At 41.5% G+C, this 25,580-nt stretch overlaps 1 protein-coding gene across 1 annotated transcript; it reads right to left on the reverse strand.

The window, feature by feature from the left end:
- Window positions 1-2,707: 2,707 nt before the first annotated feature.
- Tcaf2c (TRPM8 channel associated factor 2C) lies at window positions 2,708-25,531 on the reverse strand. Its single transcript, XM_063286945.1, has 8 exons — window positions 25,296-25,531; window positions 23,140-23,776; window positions 8,540-9,534; window positions 8,149-8,246; window positions 6,990-7,203; window positions 6,378-6,617; window positions 5,206-5,543; window positions 2,708-4,416 (listed from the first exon to the last, which is right to left on the reverse strand). The coding sequence occupies exons 2-8, from the start codon at window positions 23,760-23,762 to the stop codon at window positions 4,165-4,167; spliced, it is 2,760 nt and encodes a 919-aa protein (XP_063143015.1). The 5' UTR covers window positions 23,763-23,776; window positions 25,296-25,531; the 3' UTR covers window positions 2,708-4,164.
- Between the last annotated feature and the right edge of the window lie 49 nt (window positions 25,532-25,580).

Raw genomic sequence — 25,580 nt, forward strand, 5'->3', positions numbered from 1 at the left:
AGTGGGATTGCTTCAAGTTTCTCTCCATTTAGTTTGATGTTAGTTGCTGGTTTGCTGTATATTGCTTTTACTTATGTTTGTGTATGGGTCTTGAATTCCTGATCTTTCTAGGACTTTTATCATGAAGGGGTGCTGAATTTTGTCAAATGCTCTCTCACCATCTAATGAAATGACCATGTGTCATTCTAAGTGATCTCTGAGGGCCTTCACCCTCTTTTACTCCTCATGCTGATAAGCTTCCTCTTTCCATCTGTCTTCAGTGCTTCTCATTCAGTTTTGTTCATTTGACCTGGACTTGATAGAGCTTACAGTTTTAATTCTTATACTGCCACATAATCCCTTCTTTGTCATTTACCCTTAGCATGTACAAGTGATGCTCCCTTCTTTCATCACCTGTATGTATGTGTACATGTGACTTTTTTTTCATGAAATAAGCTTTGCTTTTCTGGCTCACAACCATTTTTAACTCTATTCTGAGTGATCTAATGACATCTACTGGTCCCTGGTGCCCCCAGGTAACAGCAGAACACTCATACACAGAATATTTTTTTAAAGTAATTGGAAAAGCCATGCTCACAGGCAAGCAGGCTACACATAGAGAATAGCAACTGTACCACTAAAGCTTTTCTTGGGAAGAGCGAAAATATTTTCTTGAACAGTGTTGGATAAGGATGGCCTTTGAAGACCAAGCAGAAACAGATATTGGCACTCTGCATCTGATCTTCCCTGCAATTATAAGCTTATTTTGAGTATGTTAGTGCAGGGAATACCCACAGACAACCTGGTATGTACTGGGAGTAGCAGGTGAAAAGAGTTATGGCCTGTGCCTTTGACTGTCCTCATGTAGTGGGAGACATTACACAAGTCATTATCAAGGGTGTATAAGGAAAATCACAGGCTGTATCAAGGCCTGAAGCATGAGGACATGGCCTGAGAAAAGTATCTTTAGACTAGGAGCTTGAAAAGGAGGAAAAAATAGAAGAGGGTGAATAAGGGTGAGTGAAAGAGAGGAGACCTTAAAAGTAACAACCTATTAATCCAGGTTATATGGAGAGGTCTCTCCTTTGAAGCCAGACCAGATCATGTAGTGTTTTCATATGTAAAAGACCTCTCTTGACCCCAAGTAGTTAGATGCCCCACTATGATCCTATAGTGTGGGTCTCAAGATGACACATCTTTTCTTACAGGGCAGGATTTTATTAAATGTGATATTAAACCATATGGGTTATTTTTTACTGGTATTTATATAACAGATAAGATGTAACTTGAAATTATTTGTATTGCCAGAGGATTTGGAAGGGTTTGATTCACTCATAGCGGAAGAGAGCACAAGATCCCAGCTTGGCACATCTGAGCCATCCATACCTTTTAACCTCGACTACTTCTAGTAATGGAAGGTGATTTATGTTTGCTGTCTGGATAAAGATTATGGAGTAGTTAATGACATACAATGAGGAAAATATTACTTTCTTATGATAAATGTAAGTCATGTATTATGACTCTTCACTTTTGAAAATATAATACTGGGTAGAATATGTGCTTTGTTGGTTTGTTCATTTTCTTTCTGCCAAAGAGGAAGCTACTCTTTGATGTCTGTACTCTTTGATGAAGTACAAGAAAGCCAGGTAGACAGAGGCAAGAAAGATACAGAAGCAGAGAACAGTCTAGAGATGAACACAAGGGAAATACTGACATAAGTAACATGCGCATCATGACTAGAAGGAAAGGAGAGACATATGAGACACAAATCTGGAAATAGATACAGGGATCAAAGCATGAAAAGCTGCATCATCTTATTTATCATTTATAGGGAAAGAACATAAAGCTGGGTAGTAGGGAGGTGGGGAGGACCTGGGAGAATTTGGGTTAGGGGAAAGAATATGAAAAAATTCAAAGAAAATGTAGTGTATGCAAAAACACAATTAAAATTCAAAACAATCAGGGCAGTGTACAGCAGAAATAAATTATTGAATAAATAGCAAAGAACTTAAACCAGTGCTGGTCCATTCCAGCCCTTCTGTCACCATCTCTCCACTCTTTCAAACCTCCTTGTCCTAAGAAATTATTTCAATTATCTTTTTAAAACATACTTCTCGGGGCTAGAGGGATGGCTCAGCAGGTGTCAGCATTAGTTGCTTTTCCAGAGGAGCTGTGCTGAAATCCCAGCAATCACATGGCAGCTCACAACTGTCTGTAGTCCAGCTCCAAGTGATTTGACACCCTCACACAGACACATATGCTGGCAAAACAATAAAATAAAAATAAAAATAAATTTCTAAGCCAAAAAAAAAAAGAATAACCATCTCAGCTGTCTCCTGGACTAACTATAATGACTAAGGTTTGGTCAATCTGACCAAGCTTTTCTCCCTGATACCAAAGGTAATGACTGTTTCCCAGTCTATTCACTAAAAGTCTATGAGATACACTTAAACACCTTGTCATAAATCACCTTCCATTACCAGAAGTGGATGAGATTAGAGGGTATGGATCAGATGTGCCAAGATCCTGTGCTCTCTTTTGCTACAAATGAACCAAACCCTTCCAAACCAACTTAACTCTTTATATTGACAACAAGGAAGAACTGATGATGTTTTAACCTAAAATAAGAAGGGAGCTCAAGAAAAAGCCCCAACCAAAGCAAACCAGTGACCTGTACAGGGAGTGACCAAGCCAAAGAGTTTAGTTTAAGAGAAATCACAAGAAAAGCTGGATTTACATATAGCTTTTTATTCATTTTTATTCGTTGAAAATTCCATACATGGATATAAGGTGCTTTTATCAAAACCATAATGCATGTCCTTCTCATTCATCTCCTAGTCCTACATATCTATTTCCACCTAAACTCATGTGCTTTCTTTTACAGCTCACTGAATCCCTTAGCGCTGCCTATATGTAGCGCTAAGTGCAGGTGTACAGCATGGGTAGCCTCTCAGGGACCACATATCTGACGAAAGCTGACTCTCCTCCCAGCAGTCATCCCAACAGATCTCCAACTAGGGATGGGACTTCCTGATCCCTACCCCACTTATGCTGAGACTTTGACTGAGCTTAATACTCTTCAATATTTTTTTCCTAAATAAGATTTCTAAACACAGAACTATAAAATTTTGAGCAGAAAAAAGTCTTGTTTTTATGTACACAAGCATAATCTGTGGGTATTGCAGTCACAGATAACCAAGAGCATAAAAACGAGAGGCAGAGCCAGGATCTCTTTTCAGGAATGAGAAGAAAACCCCACAGGGCTCCAGATCCTCCAGAGAGGTGGTGTGCACAAGGTTAGGATTTGGTCTGATCTCTTAGGTAACCCCCCAATTCCAGCATTATCTGTCTACTCACCTCTCCCTCCCATCACAATGAAGATGATCACCAGTTTGGAAAATGAATTTCCTTGGTTTAAATTTTTTTCCCAAGGCCAGGTTCCTTCCAAGACAAATGAATGTCTGGCAACGTAAAGAGAAGATTAATTACCAAAACATTTAGAGATCCAATTTGGTATTTTGTCACATTTCAATAATGAACACAGGAAAGCAAGTAAAGGTCAATAAACTTTCATGTATCTTTTGGGCAAAGTTTTGTTAACATTCTCAATCCGTTGAGGATAAGATCCACAGTTTATCACCCTTATGGACATCTGTGAAATTTGACACTTTCTCTTCTCAGTCTTGACTGCAGAAGTTGTTTAATATCCATGCTATTTTCTCCTGTACGATAAGGAGATATTAACTGGTGGAAGATTATCCCAGTAACTCAGAGAAAATGCTGTACACAGTCTTAGGACCATGCACTGACTGTTCCTTCTATGTCACAACACTTTAGTGTTCTTTCATATAGCAAGTATTTTTTTAGTGCTTTTCATGTGCCAAGAAGCTGCCAAGGGATACAAGTAGTATCAGAGGAAAAAGTCCCTGAGTTTGGGATATGCTGATGGGATGTGGAAAGGAACATTCACTAGGTTCACTATCACAAGTAGTTTTTGCAAGAAAGCATGGAATGATATTTAAAACCGCCCAAAATATATTTGAAAATCAAACAGTAGAGAAAAATAGTTAAGCAGTGAGTGTCTCAAGCTAGACCACAGTGAAGCTAGTACTGTGGTCCTTCCTTATCCCACCCATTTCCCCTACCCAATGACCTCTCCCACCCCAACTGTCTCCACAGCCCCTACTACTCCATCCCAATGTACATCTTCAAGGGGTGATCCTGCCAGGAAGGAAAGCAGGCCAGGGCTTCAGCCACTGGCTTCTGGATAGGCCAGCCCCAGGCTTCAAAGAAAGGAACCAGGTTCTTCTGCACTTTCTCAGAGAACAACTTCAGCCATAAGTTCATCTTGCTCTCATTGTCTTTGGGGATGTGAACAATGCATTGGTATTCAGCAAAGAGGTTCATGAATGGCTCCCACCCAAAGACCTCCTGGAGCTGGAAAGAGAAAGAAGGGGAAGAGCGTGGTATTGAATTTGCCAAAGTGACTGCTGCCTGTGTTCATCGTCAGAGGTATTTCCATCTGTGACTACTTCCTATCATCAGCTTGAAACCCATTGTTTGCCCTACCCGATTTCCTGTCTCCATACAAATGCTACCTCACTGGATCACAATAGCACCTGGCCATCAAACTGTATCCCTCAATCTAATAAAGGTATTCTCAGGAACTCTAATGTATGAGAAAGAGTTAATAAATCACAGTTACTGTTATTAACTTTTTAAAAAATAAATGTGTTATCCAGATCATAAGCACTTACTGCAACCTGACTGAGAGGAGGTACTCATTGATTGAAAACCGATCTCATTCACTCTTTAAAATCAGTGAAGGGAAAAATTAGTGTAGCCAGTGCTTGCTGATAACTCCTATTCTCAATTCTATATCTATCATTTCAGAGAGTTTTTGCTTTTGGGCGTGGTGATTAAATTCTTTATGACTTATTAGGCCCCTGTGATAAATGAACCATATAAGCCCTATTATAGGGCTACAATAGACAACTTCTCAGAATACCTTTCATTTTCATGTATGTTCCAAAAATCATGGGTCGGGGAGTGGGATAGGTGTCACTCTGATCATACAAGTATATAATCTGAGAAGTACCACCAGTGATCCACACCCAGCAGTCATGGTAGTGGTGGTCTCAGGTTTGTTGGAGAACTCTAGGGAGGCAGGCTACCAAATGACTTGGGAGTCTGCCATCACCGTCTTCCTGAATTTGAGCTTGGTACCTGCAGATATGTCTCCAGTGCTGTCCAAACCTTCCAGTCACTCAGGGGTGCTCCCTTCTGAAGGTGTTCTTTGATCCTCTTCTCTCTTTCTTCAGGTTTCAGTTGAGGGTGGGCCTGAGCTCTGGGAATCCCCAGGACTGTCTCATGAACATAGACTGACCAGAGATTGCAGGTGGCCTCGGTGGTATGTGGGCGGAACTCCCAACCACTGCGTTGCTGATTGTGGCCCAGCTCATGGATGGGTCCCCATAGGCCCTTACTTCTTATGTCTGCCAAACTGACTAGTTCTTGCACAGATTCCACATGGCACATGATGGGGTATCCTGAATGCATCCAGCCTGGGGGTGCAAAGAAACAGATGGATCATGAGAGCAGGGTCTGCTTCAACTTTCTCCTTCTGTCTCCTCCATTGCTAATCTCCTACAATGCTGGATAGGTATATCCAGTGATTCCAGAATATCTGAGATGGTTGGAAAGCACATGAATTTCCTCTAGTAACTGACTCCTTCCCAGATTCTCCCAACTGAATTTGGGCCTTGTCCACACTCTGACCCTAAAGGGTGAGAAAATGCATTATATACCTCTTTCTCCTGGAATTTGATGCCTTGTTTCCAAGAGCTTTCTTTGCCTGTTCAATGCCTTATGTCTGGACTGAAGTAGGTAGTGTAATCTCATTTTTCCCCAAATTGGCCTTGCTAACCAGATTTGCCTGGCATACATAGAGATAGTTTTGCCTATAAGAATTTATTTTCCTTATATGAGAATCAGGACACTGAGTGGTTTCTCTATAAGTATGTATCTTCGTGGCAAAGGACTTGGTACCACAGACATCTTTAGTCACCCTCCCCTTTCATTTTACAATTCTGATGTGTATCTGAAGAGAGTAGTCCTTTGAATATTCTTTTTGAAGAGAACTTCGCAGACACTGGTGACCTCCCCGCACTGAATTTCTGGGCATGATTACGGTCTGAGGTAACTGTACCATGGCAGATGTCTGATTTGTCTTTTATTTTTGTAAATGTCTTTCATTTCCATCATGAACCATGATTTTATCCTTCCTGCTTGTACATTAATAACATAAATATGATTTACAACTCTTAGAAAGTACAAGAATGATAAAGTAATCACAAAGCGAGCCTCATTTACTAGGAGCACTCCTCTGGAACACTCACCATTTGATATCTGAACATCAGTGACAATTCTCTCAGGCCTTTCAAAAGGGAAGGGCTGGGCTGCCAGCTTGGCCACAGCCTTCATAATCTCATCCCAGAGTTGGAGCAGAGGAGCTGGATCTTCCAGATTCTTCAGGCTTTCGGTTGGCACTGTCAGGATGACACTGTCTGTGGCCAACTCTCCCCAGGGCCCCAGGTTCTTCTGCATGCAGCTCTTCCACTCCTCCAGTGATGTCTTACCTAGAAATAAACAGCATAGAACCTGCCACCCATTTCTGTTTGAACAATACGTGTGTGTGTGTGTGTGTGTGTGTGTGTGTGTGTGTGTGTGTGTGTGTGAGAGAGAGAGAGAGAGAGAGAGAGAGAGAGAGAGAGAGAGAGAGAGAGAGAAACATGCCGGTCCATAGGATGCAGGTAAAGGGGTGAAGGACAAGTCGTTAGACCCCTCTATTGTACCCAAAATCTCTACTGACACAGGGTGATCTACACCTGCCAGCAGACTCATGTTGATTAGTTGTGTCTTTGTTCTCTCTGCTGATCCTTGCTACTAACAACCCCACAGTCACCGAGACACCCACAGCTCAATCTTTCCTCAATGCCCAGTGTACTCACCTAGCTTGTAGTATGGGGCAGGCACTGCCTTTGTGATGGTGACAGATACAGGGCCAAGTTGACAGCCTTTGGGCACAATGATGTACAGGAGACCACCCCAGAGGCAGGAGACTGACCGTTGGGTTCTGTCCATACAGCACTGATACGTTACCACAGGGGCTCGGAACAGCTGTCTGGCATGACTGAGATTATCAGTGTGACATCCGATCTGCACCTGGACAGACAATTGCACCCCATGAAGGGAAGGAAATCATTCAGGAAGCATGCAGGATTTCGTTAGGGGCTTGCAGAGGGTGGTGATTATATATGAAAGCCCAAATTCTCTTTTCTGTGAAGGATGCATACAATGTACTAAACTGGAGCACTCCGAAGTCTTCTGAAATTCACAGGATGTTAGAAATTTGGGGGGATATAAAACAGTCCAACAATGGACTTCCATTTGGTATGTGTGAGTGGCTTGGTCACCAGGTCACTGATGAGGGACTTGCCCAGTCTCATTACCAGGCAGAATCTTGCACTCTTACATGAGACTTAAACATTAGGTGGCTCTGATGGTTTAAGTGGGGCATGGCGTCCCACTCTACCCTCTGTGAACAGATATAGGTCCATCCAGATATTCCAGCATTAGGCTAGGAAGCAGAGAACTCGTTCTCTCTCCTCTGCCCAGCTCAACCCTACTTACTTTCTCTAGAGGCATGGATTTCCTTTTTGCCTTTGATTGAAGTAATAAATCAGAGAATGCCCCTAATAAGCTAGTGATGTTGGCACATGCCTTTAATCCCAGCACAACACCTAGGGCTACACAGAGAAACCCTGTCTCCAAAAAGAAATCCTAATTGTAGTAGGAAATGATACTCAGAACTGAGAAGGCGAAGACGTAAACTTCAAGTCTCTGCAACCAGGAAAACAGGTGAATGCTGTAATATAAGGTCACTGCTCTTCCTTATCCATCTACGTAGTTAAGATTGTCACACACGGAACGAGATTGGGTCACTAGTAGCTTGAACTTTCTGCTGTTCCATCTACAAGAGGGGCAGAATAACCTTCCCCTGAGCTCCTGCTGAACAAACTCAGTAGGAGAGATAGGAACATCTGTGTGGTTTGGGGAAGAGTCTTGGCTGTGCTTGGGAAGGTGCTAGTTCTGGATATCTTGCCTTACCTTCAGGCCAGCCGAGGCAGCAGGTTCAGAGAGAGAAATCTCTGTGCTTTGTCCTTCCAGGAGGTAGAGCCCAGTACTCATCCAGACATCACTGTCACCTGACAGACAAGTCACAGAGGAGGTTGAGTTCTTTGTTTGTACATGACCTAATTCTACTTGGAGCCTTCTACACACTCAGATTTCTTTCCATGAACTCCAAGTCATTCATCCACACTTCCTGGACCCATTCGTCCTTGGCTTCACTAAGTACAACCTTGGTTCCCATTGTCTTGGAAAGATCTAATAAAGCATGGAGCTAATCTTCCTGAGGAACAGAACCTGAAAGGAAGTTAGCTAAACCCACGTTCTCCCAGGCCAAGAATACTCTGGGCATTCTCTGCCCACTTCATACCTGTGTTGGTTCCATTGATCTCCACTGTAATGGGATGTTCTGAGGAGCAGAGATCAGAGGAGCAGGTCTGAGTGCCATGGTTATGAGCTATCTGGGAGCAATCAGTCCCAGAATGTGCCAGCTCTGTGGCTAGACAGAGCAGTGCAGCCTCACAGGACTGACTGGACACCGGGTTATTCTTGCTCACAGCAGGGAGGCCTGCCTGACGTAGCATCTTCCTCAGGATCCGGTGCACAGATATATAAGCAGGAACTCCCTTTGCAGGAATCTGAAGAAAGCCTGCTCCATCTACTCCCAATTTTCCAAAATACTTCTTTTCCAAGTTCCCACCCTTGTGGTTCACCATAGCCTGGAACTCAGAAAGAGCCCTTCGAAAATGGTAGTTCCTTATGTCTATAGGAAGGACAGGGAAACAGCCTGGGCTGATGGTCTGAGGCAAAATGCTGAGGCCAAAGGGATTGAGGACGACATTCCCAGGGAAACTACGCAATGCAGAGCTGCCTTGGTTCTGGGAAGCCCACCACCAGGACTGACCACCAATGAGCAACCCCCCACCCTCTGCTACAAACTCCTGTATTTTCTTGGCATCCTGGTCACTATAAGCTACACAGCAGTAGACACCCATATCACTGGTCAAATGGGACTCCAGGCTGCACTTCACTCCATGCTTCAACAATAGGGAATTCAGATTCTTGAGACTTTTGTTCACCCCAATAGTCTTTCCCTGGTCTCTGGACAACCAACGTATAGCATTGAGCAAAAAGGGTTCCATTTTAGGAGCACAGAGCATGGCCTCGTGTGCAGCCAACACCACCCGACCACAACCATAGCGGGCAGCTGCTAGGAAGCAGCTAAGGAAGGAGTTATCAAGGCCCACAGGGAAGGCCAGGGACCCATGTACCAACAGCTGTGAGGGGACACCCCCAGTCCTGATGTCCAACATAGAGATCCCATCCAGAAGCTGCTCCTGGTCACGCCTGAGCTCCTCCCAACACCTGGGAAGACGATGAGAGAGATGGAGATGATGTATTCAGTTAATGAGCCACTCATTACAGCCCACCGAGTGAAGAAACATGACACGGTTTGTACCAATCTCCTGTTTATTACCCATACTATTTTGGAATTTAACAATGTATGTCTTATCAATTATCTCACATTTAAGCTCTAGGTTAGCAAAACAGTGGTGCTTCTTATACTTGAGGTTTTCATAAATTTGAAGAGAGAGCTGATTGCATTCACATGAACTAAAATTCACACTCTCCAAATAAATCTTTCCTTGAATTCCTGATTAGTCAGCCAAGTGAATATTCTGTCTCACATTTCATGTCTTAAACATTATTAAGGCATATAAACAAAACTGTAAAACCCAACAGTCTGAGAGAGCACTCCTACTGGGCATCTTCTGGAGTGGGTCTTCAGATGTGGTACCATAGAAATACTACAACAGGCTCCCTACGGGCTTGTTCAGAAACGAACAAGTTACAAGTAAAAAAAAAAGTTTTTTTCCTACTGATTTATATAGCCATATATCTTTTAGAAATTTTTACCTAGGGCAGGTGAGATAGCTCAAAGGATAAATGTGCTTTTTACTGGGCCCGGTGATCTGAGTTCAATACCTGGAATCTATGTAGTGGAAGGAAACAGGTGACTCCTAGAAATTCTCTAACCCTGGCATGTGTACCCAACCCATACCCACATCCATGCACATCTGACTCTCTCACACACATGCATGAACATCACACAATACTCTCTAAATAAGTGTAAAAAGAAATTTAAAAAAATCATTACTTAAATATGATAGGCGGATTTACTACTCTTTACTGAGATGTGGTCAACATAAAAATAAATTTTTAGAAGGTTTTGTATTTCAGGAATTAAAAGAAACAATTTCTATAGGAGATGGATTAAATAAATCATGGTAACCTTACATAATAAGTCAGTAATTAGATTGTATTGGAAAGGCTTAATGGAATGTAGAAGTTATACCCTCAAGAAACTAAGTCAATTTCTTAAAAATGCTAAAAATTCAGACATCAAAAAATACTGAATTTGTTTATGTATGACTGCTTATCTGCATGTACACCTGTGAGCCAGAAGAGGGCATCAGATCCCACTATAGATGGTTATGAACCACCATGTAGTTGCAGGGACATGCATGCTAGGTACTCATTGATAAGTGGATATTAGCCAATTGTACAGACTACTCGTGACACATCCCACAAACCCTAAGAAGTTAGCAAGAAGGAAGGCCCCAGTGATGATGCTTAAATTCTACTTAGAAGGGAGAGCAAAAAAAAAATCATGGGAGGCAGAGGGAGACAGGGACCTGGGTAGGAGAGGAGAGGAGGAGGGTAAAGGAGGGGCAGGATCAGGTATGCTGTGTGTTTGGGAGAAGACAGGAGAGAAATCCAGAGGGCCAGGAGAATGAATGGAAATATTCAGCTGTGGTGGTGAGGGGGTGGAAGGTGCATAGTGGAGGGAACCTCTAGAAAGTCCCAGGGACATGGAATGGGGGAGGCTCCCAGGACTCAATGTCGATGACTATAGGTGAAATGCCCAATGCTGGGGATACAGAACGTGATAGACCATCTCCAGTAGTCAGACAGGACCCCCAGTGGAGGGGTGAGGACATCAACCCACCTACAATTTTTTGATCCCAATTTGCTCCTGTCTAAAAGAAACGCAGGGAAAAGGTGGAGCAGAGACTGAAGGAATGGTGGACCAGTTACAGTCCTAACTTGGGATCCATCTCCTGGGCAGGCAGCAGTCTCTGACACCATTACTGATGCTATGTTGTGCTTGCAGACAGGAGCCTAGCATGGCTGTCCTCTGAGAGACTCTACCAGCAGCTGACTGAGATGGATGCAGATATAAGACTTAGGGGAAGGCTTGAAGGAACTGAAGGGGATGGCAACCCCATAGGAAGACCAACAGTCTCACCTGTCTTGGACCCCTGGGAGCTTCCAGAGACTGAGTCACTAACCAAAGAGCATACATGGGCTGGTCCGAGGACCTTGGCACATATGTAGCAGAGGGCTGCCTAGTCTGGCCTCAGTGGGAGAGGATGTGCCTAATCTGGTAGAGGTGCAATGCCCTGGGGTGGGAGCATACCTGGGGGAGGTTACAATCTCAGAGGCAAAGGGGTGGGGGAAGAACTCTGTGAGGGGGACTGGGAAGGGGCAACATTTGGAATGTAAACTGATAAAATAATTATTAAAAAACAAAGACCCCCCCAAAACCCAAACAAACAAACAAATAACAACAACAACAAAATCCTAGACATTGAAATAGGATGTACCCCCATAACTGTCAAAATGTCTTCTGGGATCATCCTATTAGAGTTATAGCCCATTTAAATCATTTTTATATAATTCTGCCATTTCAGCTTTAAATCCAACATACTTTTAAATTAAAGTCACATATTTCTAAAGGTAAAATTAGTTAACTCATTTAATCAGTAACACAGAAAGCACGAGCATTATATATCATGTCTCAAGTTTCATCAGGTCATTTTCAAACAAGTGCAGCGAGTGTCTTGTGAGGTCAGGGGTCAGTTTGCTTTTCTCCCCTTCTAGAGGATCAAGCCTTATTCTGAGTTGTCCTGACACTGAACTATAAGAACTGGTAACCTTGCTCCTGTGGTCATTTTGCCTACATATCACTTGCATGGCTTTCATTAATTTATATCCTTTATAAATATTTGTTGGCCTCAGCTTTTTCACACAGTGGGTACTTTAAATCGAGAGAGTAGGAATTAGTGTCCCTAGTAGGCAGACAGGTATGACAGGAGCTTACCAGACTGTACACCTTGGACAATGTCTGTATGCTATCTATCCAGTTTACTGTCTCATTTTGTTACCACCTTGGAGTCTTGGTTGGTTTCGTTTGTTCTGGCAGGTAAAAATGAAAAGGCATGAAGAATATCTAGTGTGTACAATCTGGTAGGCTACAGACATTAGCAAGTGACCCGGTACTAACATGGAGATGGTGCTAGGTGAGAGCCCCGGAACTGGGAAAGTCTGGTAAAGTGAAACTCTAAGATAGTCCTGTTTTAATAGGGCTGGGAGAAGGTTCCTATGATCAGGATGGTGGTGTTGACTCTGTATAAGGAAAATTTGCAGCATAAGAGATGAGAGTCTTATAGAAAAAGCAACTAGAAAGTCAAGTCTTTGATGGCCATTGCTTAGCTTTATTTTTTTTAAATAACCAGATTCCCAAATACCTGGATATCTTAATTTCTTGATAAAGCAAGACATTTAATGCCACATTTTGTGGTCTTTGCGTTGCTAGGGAGTGCCAAATTATTTTAAAGACACGAATTGATCATGAAAGGATTAGAGTGTCTTTGTTTTCTCTCCCTCAACATACAAAACTATAAAATTCTGCATATTCAAAAAAGGAAATAATTAAGTACTTATGGAAAGTTAGGAAATTATATTGTGACTAAAAATTTTCATTAAGGAGATTGTTTTTAAACATCAAATTATCTAAAAACAGAACGTAAAGTAGGAGTATGTAAGGACTCCGACAATTGAATGCACAGTAAGGAAAGATGCATGTAGATAAACACTTTGTGAGTCACATTAATAAAAACTATGAAAATTCCAGTACCTTAATGTCATACTGACTTTGCAACTAATAAAAACTAGCAATGTGAAAAACTATTTTTACAACAATCATCTCTGTCAAAATTTAAATACTATGGCTGAGAATAATATGTAGGATTTAACAGGCATCAACAAACTATATATGAACTAAGTAAGAGATATTGTATACTAGAAAATAAACTCATTCATTTTTTGTTGTTCCTGTCATTGCTTTGGGCATCAGTCAGCACAAATGATGCCTGATGGGGTCAAGTAACTGCTCGTGAACTCAAAGCAAGGCAAAGTGAAACATGAGGACTCAGCCTGAAGTCCCATGACTTTAGTTAAGTCTTTCTTGGCTATAGCAGAAATACTGTCAACAGATAAATAGCTAGATAGTAACATATCAGCAAATGTAGCCTTCCCTTCACAGCATAAAATTATGGAAGCTCAGAGTCAAAAACAAAAATGGTATAATAGTCACTGACCTTTAAGAAATGAATTAGAAAGTAACATATACATAGAGTTGTTTGTTAAGGAGAATTTATTTTTGCTTGTACAAGAAAGCTGACAGAGATTTACTGACTGCCAGTGATTAATTAAATTTATTAAAAGCATGTTTCACTTTTATTTTTTCTCTAAAATTATAAAACAATACCTAATGCCATTTTTTATTTCTAAAAGTACTTGTTAATATATTGGAATTAAATTAATTAAAAATTAATGTGTATTTGAATGTTTTTAATTCGAATTCAAACATTTTATGGGTATATGTAAATATGAGATATGTAAAATACGTGGATTTTTATATGAACAGAAATTATAACTTTCTTGGATTACTTGGCATTTTTTGCACATCAGTGCTTTCAAATGTCGCTTTGAATTATCTTAAACAGATTTTAACTATTTAGTCAAATCCTCATTAGCTGAAGAGTAAAAGTTCAGGTGGGACAGGAAGAGTCGGTGTTAGTGGTGTATCACATGCCATGGTAATGATTATACATACTTCTGTGTACTTCAAAATTGCTAAGAGGCCATTGTAAATGACTTCATTATGAGCAATGATAAATATGTGAGGTAATGGACGGATATACCAATTTGTTTTACTCTAGCATCCCGTTTGTATATAATACAAGCATATACATCATGGCTTCAAATTATCCTCCATATATATGCACTTACATATATGCATATTAAGATAGAACAAGTTAAAAAATAAAAATCAACATAAATCATGTTAGCCATCTCTTTGCCATTGTGACAAAAATGCCTGAAGAAAATAGTTTAAAAGAGGAAAGTTCATCCCAGCTCTTCATTTCAGCCCAGGTCAGCTGGATCCATTGTTTCGGCCAGTGCTGAGGCAGAAGATTCCAGCTGGAGCATGCTGAATGGATGCCTGCTCAACTCAATTGATGCCAGGAATCAGAAAGTATGCAAAGAAAGAAAGAAAAGGGCAAGGAACAAGACACACCCTTCTGTGGAATGTCTCCAGAGTACTACTGACACTGGCTGTGGTCCATGTCCTAGTTTCTACAGCCTCCCCAAAATGCCATCAAATTATGAATCCATCCATCGATTTGCCCACTGGTGAGGTCAGAGCTCCCATGGGCTAAAACCCCAGACTGTCAATGCACATAGCTGTGAGAGCCATTTCATACTAAAATAACAACATGACATTAGGAGAAAAATAGTATCTTACTATGATCAAGAAGCATCTTCCTGCTGCTAAGGGTTTAACAAGATAAGGCTATTTAAAATGTATTTTTTAATATTGTAATAATTTGGTGAAGGCTTAAATGCTTATAGTTGAAAATAATCACTATCAGCTCACTCCAGTTATAAAGTACCCATTGTCATATCATTTTGTTCTTCTAATTTCATACTCTATTCTCATAGAGAATAACCCCCTGTATAGGTACGGGTTTCATGAGTTATACATAATTTTAACAGAATAGTGTGTCTTAATATTGTTGACTGTATCCTGAGCATTCTTCTTTCCTTTTAAGAGCTCTGAGCAGAGGCTGTCCTATATGTGGCCCATACATATACAGCTAAGATAAGATGGATGAAGCAAAGAAGTGCAGGCTGACAGGAACTGGATGTAGATCTCTCCTGAGAGACACAGCCAGAATACAGCAAATACATAGGCGAATGCTAGCAGCAAACCACTGAACTGAGAACGGGACCCCTGTTGAAGGATTCAGAGAAAGGACTGAAAGAGCTTGAAGGGGCTTGAGACCCCATATGAACAACAACGCCAACCAACCAGAGCTTCCAGGGACTAAGCCACTACCCAAAGACTCTACATGGACTGACCCTGGACTCTGACCTCATAGGTAGCAATGAATAGCCTAGTAGGAGCACCAGTGGAAGGGGAAGCCCTTGGTCCTGCGAAGACTGAACCCCCAGTGAACGTGATTGTTGGGGGGAGAGCGGTAATGGGGGGAGGATGGGGAGGGGAACATCCATATTGAAGGGGAGGGGGAAGGGTTAGGGGGATGTTAGCCTGGAAACCAGGAAAGGGAATAACAATTGAAATGTAAATAAGAAATACCCAATTTAACAAAGATGGAGAAAAAAAGAGCTCTGAGCATAGGATTGTTTAATGGTCACATAATTATTCACTCTATAACTGTAGTACATACCAAATATTATTAAGGAGTCTTCTATTGCAGACAATGTGTGTCTTACTGTGTTTCAATTAATAGAGACAATATTGCTAAGAAATATGTACTAAATATTTGCCTCATAGTTTACCTTCTGTCCTTACTCCATTCTTTTTCTCTTTCTGCATTTGAGGATGCTTCTTAATGAAGTTCCAAAACATAATTCCCTGTCTGTGAGTTGGTTTCTTAGGAACCCAACTTATAATAGGGGTAACAGCAATGTTAACCAAATTACACATTCACATCCCCGTCAAAGAGCCATCTCCATTTCGCGGATGCAGTAAGGTTATAGAGATAGATCTCTTGGAGTATTCACTACAGACCATCTGTATCAGTAAAAATACCAGAAAAATAAAAATTCATACTAGAAAATCAAATGTCTGATGTTAGGAAACTTAAGAATAGAGTATATGACATCCACACAAGGAAGCACAAGAGAACGAACATTCAGGACATCTTGGCATTCTGTTCTGTAGCTATACCCAGTTTGAAGATATAGAATGCTATTGCATGACAAAAGGAAGTGGAGAAAATGGAGTGTGCCACTACTTCTTAAAGAACGAGTAATGTTGTGGTTTGCCCTGGAGTTATCTCTATTTTGATGCTAATTTCACTGCCCCAAGGACAGCTGCCTAATGAAGAGGAGAAGGGAGCAGGAGAAAGCAGAGTAGCCCCTGAACAATCTTATCAATTGGGTCAGTGGTTATTATGTTGTATGTTCTTTCATGTTGTGATTTAAGTTTAAGAGAGTATGTGACGGCTGGGACACTGAGCCACCACAGAATTAGAATGTCTATTTCTGCCATGGTGTCAGCCTGCCTTGGGAACTGGATGGGTAGGGAGATTGCTGATGGCTCAGAGAGAGGCCATCGGCAGTGTGATATGGAATGGAGCAGGGCGGGTGAGAGGCTTTGCTGACTGAGATTAAGGTATCTATCAGATATCTCGGGGCACTATGGTGCCGGACCTAGTGTGAGATAAAGCCATTTATTTTTTATAATTTTACAACAACAGATGGCGATCTAATGTCATAGGCAAGGATCCACTAGTAATCCTAAGAGTTGAGAGAAAGTTTTATTTTCTAAGTAAGAGGAGGCCAGCAACATGTTGATCCATGTGATGTCTCAAGCCCCAGAACTTTAAACAAAGAAACACAGAAGCAGCCTGGGTTGGCAGGCTGTAGGTCCCCTTCTGTGTGATAAGTAATGGCAGCTCAGAGAGTTAGAGATTAAAGTTGCTTTTTAAAGAAAGTTGTTTAGAAAGTCTTTCAGGATACTCATATTCCTTCTAATGTGGGCTCCATGGGAATTTTGGGTTGAAATCCTAGTTAGACAAGCTACTTCTTAATGACAGATATTATTAAAAGGTGACTAAGTATGTTTCTAAAAAGAAGAGAGTACAGAGATTACCCGAGTCACATGGGAATTTTCATCCACGGTTCGAAACTTAGGGAAAAATTAGTCACTAACTCCAAGTATTGTGATATTTACAAGTTATTAAGGTTAAATAAAATTCTGTGGCTCCAGGTAGAGAGCTTAACAGATGGATATATTTTGGACTAAAGTCCTGATTTCATAAGTTACTTATTGATATTAGAGTTGATAGAAGGTGTTTAGTTTGTTTTATGAATTACCCCGCTAAAGGCCATATGGCTCATTGATGCCGGCTGGAGAGGGTTTGTGGTTATTTTTGATATTTACCACAACAGGAAGCTCAGATTCTCTTAATGTAGGCTCCACAAGAATTTTGGATTTACTTCCTGATATCACAGAGTATAAAAGCCTATCAGGATCATTGTTTAACACTATTGTTTAGCTTACTTCCTTTTTAAAAAAAATTGTTTAATCTTCATAATGGGTGTGACTTTGAGTTTTATGTTTTATTATTACTCTGGATATCTGGCTACAACATTTGCTTCATTCTTCCTACCCCCTATACCCCCAAGGATATCTCAATGCCCATGTACAGCTTGAAGAAGCTATAGAAGAGTTTTTGCCCTAATTCCCTGGACTTTTGGGGGGCTGAAAGTGATTATTATAAGGTTGTTTTATGAGAAATCTAGAAATGGTTGTTAATTTAACAGGCAGGAATTAGCTAGATTGAATTACCATAATCTTATTTGGTAACTAAGCTAAAATCATATCCTTGCTTTGATATAGAATTTATTTGTCAAAAAAAAATTAAAAGTACAAGGTTTAGAGACAATCCTTCTATTGATGACATTACAAAATTCTGAGTTGATTACACATGTGATTTAAGGGCCAAATGGCAAATTCATGGCTCCAAGTTTGTTAGAATACTTTCAAGATAATAGATCGTTAACAGACAACAGTCCAGATAATCTTACATAGATAGTTTTCAAAATCAACAGAAATCCACAAAATGTGAGATTTAAAGTTAATTATCTTTTGTTGAGACATATCTGCTCCTAACAGTTCCCCTTTGGTAGATTTAATGAAGATTGAACATCTCTACCTCCAGGTGAGGCAATACTTTGTGGCTAGGCAGCCACTGGACAAAACTGCCTATTTCATCTGCAGACTAATACTGTACAGAGAAGGACAAATTATGCAGATTAGGTGACTGATAAGCTCTGCCAAGACAGGGTGATCAGTCCTTCAAAAATCTGCATTTCAAGAGTCTGTCAGTTGATTTTGGGCTGGAAGGCTAAAGACTTACACTCACCTGTTGCTAACAAAGGACTGTGCTAGTGGAGATTTTCAGTTCTGGAAGCTGTGTTAGGCTTCCTACGATATTTCAGTTCTGGAAGCTGTGTTAGGCTTCCTACGTGTATAGATATTTGGTCATTCTCAGATTTCTGACATAGTTGAAGACTGGTAGTCTCATAGACAACCCAAGCTGTTTAGCATTGAGAAAGAAAATAAATTTGAAAGGGTGGTTTTTCAGATGGCATACAATCTCAAACCAGGATATAAGTCAGGTATAGAATTTAGTCTTTTAGGATAGATGAAAAGGTGCTTTAGTTAATGGACAAAATTGATGGATTGGGTGTTGAGGGTATCCTATATTTTATAAATTGAAGAATGGTAATAATTGTACTCAATTTATATATAAGTGAAAAGGCCTTCTAACTGAACAAAGAGGGAGAAATATTGTGGTTTGCCTTGGAGTTATCTGTATTTTGATGCTAATTCCATTGCCCCAAGGAAGGCTGCCTAGTGACAAGGAGGAGGGAGTAGGAGAAGGCAGAGTAGACACAGGACAACATGGAGGTTGATGTTAAGATAACATGCTGTACATTTACAGGTTGTTATGAATGTTCTTAAGGTATGGATGCGTACCGGGTTGTATGTTTAGGTGGGAAATTATATCTTATCAATTGGATCAAAAGTTATTGTGTTGTGTGGTCTTTCATGTGTAGATTTAAGTGTAAGGGAGTGTGGGGTGGCTGGTCTGGGCCACCACGGAGTTGGGATGTCTGTTTCTGGCATGGAAACCTGCCTTGGGAACTAGATAGGTAGAGAGATTGCTGCCAGGTTCAGAGAGAGGCCTTCAGCAGTGTAATATGGGATGGAGCAAAGCGGGTGAGAGGCTTTGCCCTGAGATTAAGATATCAATCACATATCTCGAAGCACCACAGTGCCAGATCTAGTGGGGGATAAAAGACATTTTTTAAAATATTTTTACAACAACAGAGAAGGATACTGACACATATGTATAATAAATAATGCAGTATTAATGAATTTAAACAGGGAGGAAAAAAGGAGATTGCATGAGGGAGCAGACAATGTTTTAAATTTTATTCTCTCTCTCTCTCTCTCTCTCTCTCTCTCTCTCTGTGTGTGTGTGTGTGTGTGTGTGTGAGAGAGAGAGAGAGAGAGAGAGAGAGAGAGAGAGAGAGAGAGAGAAAGTGTGTGTGTGTGTATGTGTGTGCTTAGCACAGTTCTAAAAAGTTAAATAGCAAAGGCTAATAAACAAGTGACCAGAAATTTCCAATTACACAGTAGTATGAGGACAAAAAGGGGAGCCATTCTAAAGGGCAGAAGACACTAATCTAACTCTAATATATCTCTAGGAAAATATGTTATGAGGATGAGAGGCACAAGAAATAATTGCTGCCATAGTTAATTACTAAGAAATGTTTGTTGCTATTTGAGTACCTTCTCCTGCTCCATTGTTCCTCTTTTTCCCCACTGACAGAAGTTTTAGAGGAACTTCTCACCAATTACTGTCTGACTCAGCTTCCTGAGAAGCCCTACCTGCAAAGGGGAAATCACTATCTCTCCATCTCTTTTCTTAGGAAAGCCAACCTTCAAAGAAAACCTGGGAAGGCTAACAAATACTGCTTGCAATGTCTCTGTCACTCATCGATCTCGCATCATTTTGCTGTTGATAGCATTGTCATTTGGATTATCCAACTGTTGGGTATAATGAACAAGACATCATTGTGATGGTGTCTTACAAAATGGGAGGGGAAAAGTAAACAGATCTCAAGAGGAGAATGTGGAGATTCAGTAAAATCCCTGCTGTCCTGAATTCAAATAAGAAGTTATGAGTATGAATTCTTTGATCAATAGGAATGTCTATAGATGCTTATCAACTTAGTACCAATAAACATGAACCACAAAAGGAACAGAATCCATCTAAAAATCATTGACACCAGCTCTGACACAGAACCCCTCACAGCAAACTGTACAGAAGCCTGTCAATGACTGTACAGAGGCCTTGGTGACATCCCTGTGGTTATGTTTTCAAGAGTTTGTGTCTTTAGAAATATACAGCAATGCAGATGGAATGTTCCAGTGTGCACTGTTTGTTTCAAAATAATCAGAGGTGAGGTGGTAGTTGAAAGGAAAACCACTGACTCCCTGAAACCATGGCCATAAAACAGGCTGCAAGAAACCTGCTGTCCACAGAATTTGAGAGCCTGGATCTGGAAAGAGGCAAAAAGAGGCAATGTGGCTTATCACTTCTCAGGACATAGATGATTATGGGCCTACTGCAGTGTAGAAGCTGACTGTCAGACCACATGGCAGGTTCTCCTGAACCTTCCCAGACTGAGGCCCAGGGCTTGGGAGAGTCTGCTCTCTCTCTTTGAGGTGGGCCTGTTTCCATTTTCTTCCAATGACTTCCTTCCCTAGGTGAAGACTGATCAGGAGTTGACTGTTCTTTTTGTTGGATCACAAGTGACCAGAGAATATTGGTTGTTCTTTCCACATTCGTGTATTCTTGAAGTTCCATGGGAAACAGAATGACACCACAAAGCCAGGAAAGTTCGGATGTAGTAGCCGAGGTGGAACAGGTAGGTGGAGATGAAGAGAAACAAATTTCATTTGTTGAAAGAAGGGCTCTTTGAGACAACTGAGACAATTATTCTTCTGAGTCTTAATGTCTGGAGACATTTCTTAAAGGGCCAGATCGATTGATAGTTTTGGGATTCATGGATTCTGCTGAAAGGATTGCTAAGACTTGAAGACAGCCACAAGCAATTTGACTGTGTGAGATCATGGCTGTGCTCTAGTAAAACACTATTTCCAAAATCATGGGGATGGACCACAGGCCTGAGCTTGTCAGTTGGCTATAGAATTAAAGCCAGCTCAGAGTGAATCAGGTTCTCATCTGTGTTACCCTGTCTGAAACCCTCTCCGTAAGGAAAAAAATCTCAGGCACCATCCCCGGGGCTGAGGATTTCAGGGAGCTACTAACTGCTTCCCTTCTCTTCTTTGCAGCAAGATTTTAATTTCTTCACAGATGATAATAAATATCCTCAGACCCTTTGGTCCTTAAATTTTGACTGCTTGATCAAGTTTTGATCACTAAAATATCAATGGACTAATACAGGTAAATATCCTTTGATTTAAGACCTTTGGTGACTAGCTTGTTACCTGACATATGGTAAAGCCAATAGGAATCTGTTAGATATGTGAATCACATTAACTTTTTTAAACTCAAGATTCTAATGGAATCTTTGGGGGTGGAATAAATCAAAAGTTTGGAATTGGGTATACAATATTATGGTTTTAAGCATAAAAATAAACAGATTAGTTTCTCAGATATGTTAGTATTTCCTGTCTGTCTTAAAGGAGACCAAGAGTACATTTAGTAGGTTATAGAACATAGAAGAGAGGAGGAATGACAAGGACACTATAAGGTCAAGAAAAAAATCTAATGTGAAAAGGTAAAGAAATGGGAATATGTGTTTTAAGAATATCAAGCAATTATAATAAATCTAATGTCTCTCATTCTCAAAAAAATAAAATATCTAACAGAGTAAAATATCAACGGAGATCCATTTGATGATTGGTACTACAAGAAAATAGATTATTTTCATTTTTTAAAAAGATAGACCCAGCTAGTGTATCTGCTCCAGCAATCATTGCCTGGGTGTAATTATAGAGCCTGGAGCAGTGTAGGCCATCTTGTAACCATGGGGAAAATTAACAATCCACAGGGGAAATAGGAACATCATGGAGACACCGCCAAGATCCCGGACTGGCTACCTGAGTGTCCTGCTTCATAAGAAATGGAAAGTCAGACAGTGTTAATCCACTGTGGGGAATTCTTTACTTGTGGATAAAGCACACTGTGTCTTCATGCTTACCTCCTGGCAGGGCAGTCTTCCTTTACCCATCTCCAGCCACTCTGGCTTTCTCTGTGTTCCTAGGATCCACCAAGCTGGCTTCTGTTTAAGGCGATTGTTTTGCTCCCCTGAGCTGTTAGCACAGACAATTCTGGTGTCCTTTCAAAGGCTACCTTCTAATCTGTGCATTTGTACTCACTGCCATTGTCAATATTCTGCCATCTTCTCTGTTGCATCTGCTACAATATAATATCTGTGCCTGCCATGAAGGCACTTGAACACTTAAACAGCCTTTACTTTCCCCCTCATTCTGATGCCTCACATCTGCTTTCTCTCTTCTTGTGGCTCTTATCAACATCTGACTAGTTCTGTTACATGGATTTGCTTACCAGCTGATTTTTCCACTCATATATAGGTTTCCAGGTAGCTCACGTGGTTTTCATTTCTGCTACATTCCCAATGTCCAGCGTAGGTCTGGTTCCAATTGTTGATGTTCACATAGATACACCAGTGTTTTCTGACTTATTTAGGACATGGATAAGCACTCTAAGTTTCAGGTATGTGTAAACATACTGGCAAATAGATCTAGCTTTTATCTTTAGTAGATGATTGCTTTTCCAAAGGAGAACCAGCTTTTCTTGGGCCTTGATGTACTTTAGTGACCATTTTAGTGACTAAGTTTTTGATTTTCAGTGGTTAGAAGACAGTAAAAACAATCATTTGCATTGAAACAGATACTAAGTGAAGAAGGGATATCAGCACTGTATAAAAAAGAGTATGTATAAATGGTTGGAATGGAACACTCACCTGATATGGAGGGGGATCTTGGGTACCTTCTTAGAGACCTTGAACCGGTTTATACCCCCATAGACATCAGTGAAGTACACTCCAGCCACACTTGTCACCTGGTTCCCAGGGAAACTGAACAGCACTTTGTCACTCCCCTGTTGACTGGCCCAATTGCAGGCCTGGCCTCCAATGAGCAAGCCCCCACCATGCTTCACAAACTGAACTAGCTTCTCGGTCAAGGTGTCATTGTAGGCATCAATGCAAAAAACTCCCAGAGCCTCTCCAGGCTCAGGCTGAACCAGTGCGTTTACCCCAGAGTCCCTGAGGATGTTAACTAAGGATGCCAAGGAAGAATGCACTGCAATGGGAGCCTCCGGGGAGGGGCAGAGCCAGCTCACTGCATTGAGAAGAAATGGAGCCAAGCCAGCATGCAGCAGGTAGCCCTCATGGGATAGGACCACCAGGCGGCCTTGGCCATAGAAAGAGGCAGCAATGAGCACCTGGCCCTTGTCGTTCACCATCACTGGGAAGGCTGCCTCTCCAATAAGAAGGAGTTCACTGGGAGTGAATTCTTTAGGGAGATCCCAGCTGGTCACTCCATTCATGAGGGCCTCAAAAGCAGCATCAGGAGTTGTTGCCATGGTTCTGCCAATTGCTACAAAGGAAGCAGAGACTCAGGTTGGTCAAAGCAGAATGAGGAAGCAGTGAGAAAGGCAGTTAACTAAATGCATTCAGTCCACAAAATGTATTTGTTTCTCCCTTTGAAGATAAATTGAAGTGCAAAACAGACAAGGATTCCACTTTCATGACTCAACATATAAGAAGAGTAAAGACAATAAATAAGTAGGCTTATAAATAAATACAAACGCAGCAATTTCCCATTACTATCTGTTGATGAACTGTGGACCAGTCGACAGGAAGGCTGCTTTAGACTGCATGACAGGAAAGACCTGGTTGGTAGGAACATGTGAAACTTAAAGCTGAAACCTGAAATGGTGTGGGAGGAACATTTTGATAAGAGGAACACCAGGGCAACAGCAGAGCAAAAGGCAGAGAGGAACAGGTCCTTTGAAGGAGGTGCAGCTTCCAGTAGGATCTGATGAATCCAATGTAGGGGTTGACTTGCTGTTTGTTTAATTCTTTTTGAGAAAAGGGTCATATGACCTGCTAGAAAGTCCATTAGTTGGGGTTGCATGACCTTTCAGAAAGTGCATCTCTCCTGACAGCCTTGTTTACCTCATTGGAAATGGCTTCCAAATGATCAAGTCTGCCATAGTGGAAACTCCCCATCCAACCCCTTTCAACTGTCTGGGCAAGGTCTTTTTAAATTCTTCTGAAGCCTAGTATGCTGAGAGCTGAGCTTACTCCAGTTCTCCTTTCAGACTTTTCTCTTTCTGAACCAGTCACTCAGGCCAGAGGGCCATTGTTTTACAGGCTACACTGTAAGTGGTACAGGCATAGTGAGCAATGTGAGGGCCTCTATCTCTTCTCCCCTGTCTCCTTTCCTTGAGTGCCATGGAGTGTAGCTGGAAATCCACCCAACTTAGCTATTCCCACCTCTGAGTAGCTCACTATGGAGGACCTCCTCCACAGTCTCACATGATTGACAGGGAACCCCACCAATGGTTGTAAACTGACATCCAGTTAGTTTCAGGCACTGGAGGGAGCCATGTATACTTGTCCAGTCCGTTTAGTTCATGGCCATCACCTTGCTGAGCTGACTGGGCCTGGGTGGGAAGAATGCATTTTCACCTTCAACTTCCTGGTCACATTTCAGCCACACCTCTGTGGGGTTAAATGCCTAATGGGCTTTGGCATGTCTGTGTGTGCCTCAGGAGCTCCACCTCCCACAGCACTTCATAGCACTGCTTCCAGGGAAGTGAACTGTGGGGAAATTCTGCTTAGGGGTGGAAGAGGCGACAGGTAGATCAGGAATCCCAAGTACAATGTCTCATTAAGTTCGTTTGGGAAGAAAGTCCTCAAACTTTTCCCCAAGTTTGGCAGGAAGAGCAAACAAACAAAAACAGTCCCAGCACTCTGTAACTAAAAGCGCTTGCACGCGGGAACACTCACCTTTTTCAAATCTCTGACACAGTTTCAAAGAGCGGAGATAAATGAGTTCTGAATTAACTAGAAAGGTGTACCAGACAAATGAAACTGAAAGAAAAACAGACCTGCGAGAAGATTCACTGACTGTCCGGAATGGCGTCCAGTAGCCTTCTGGAACTTTAAGGGTTTCCTCCCCACGTGGCCCAAGTGCTCGGACACCCAGCCCTACACTGGGAGAAACAGGGACCAGACTTTTGTGGTTGCTGCTGGCAGACCGTATCTGCCGAGGAGCGGAGCGCTGTTTGAATAAGGGTCTTCCTGGGGCGGGGCCTCCAGGAGCGGAGCTGAGGAGGGCGGGGCTATTATGAAAGCCAAGTGAAAGGCTTTCTTGAGGACCGAGTTGAGTCTCG

The sequence above is a fragment of the Rattus norvegicus genome, chromosome 4 (assembly GCF_036323735.1).
Source record: "Rattus norvegicus strain BN/NHsdMcwi chromosome 4, GRCr8, whole genome shotgun sequence".
NCBI lineage: Eukaryota > Metazoa > Chordata > Mammalia > Rodentia > Muridae > Rattus > Rattus norvegicus.

What these genes read in the sequence shown, in the direction of transcription:
- Tcaf2c (XM_063286945.1), bottom strand. Translation starts at nt 23,762, where the DNA reads ATGGCAACAACTCCTGATGCTGCTTTTGAGGCCCTCATGAATGGAGTG. An exon ending in CTGCCTCGGCTGGCCTGAAG is followed by an intron (nt 7,204 to 8,148) that starts GTAAGGCAAGAT and finishes TTGTCTGTCCAG; the next exon opens with GTGCAGATCGGATGTCACAC. An exon ending in CACTGGAGACATATCTGCAG is followed by an intron (nt 4,417 to 5,205) that starts GTACCAAGCTCA and finishes TTCTCTTTCCAG; the next exon opens with CTCCAGGAGGTCTTTGGGTG.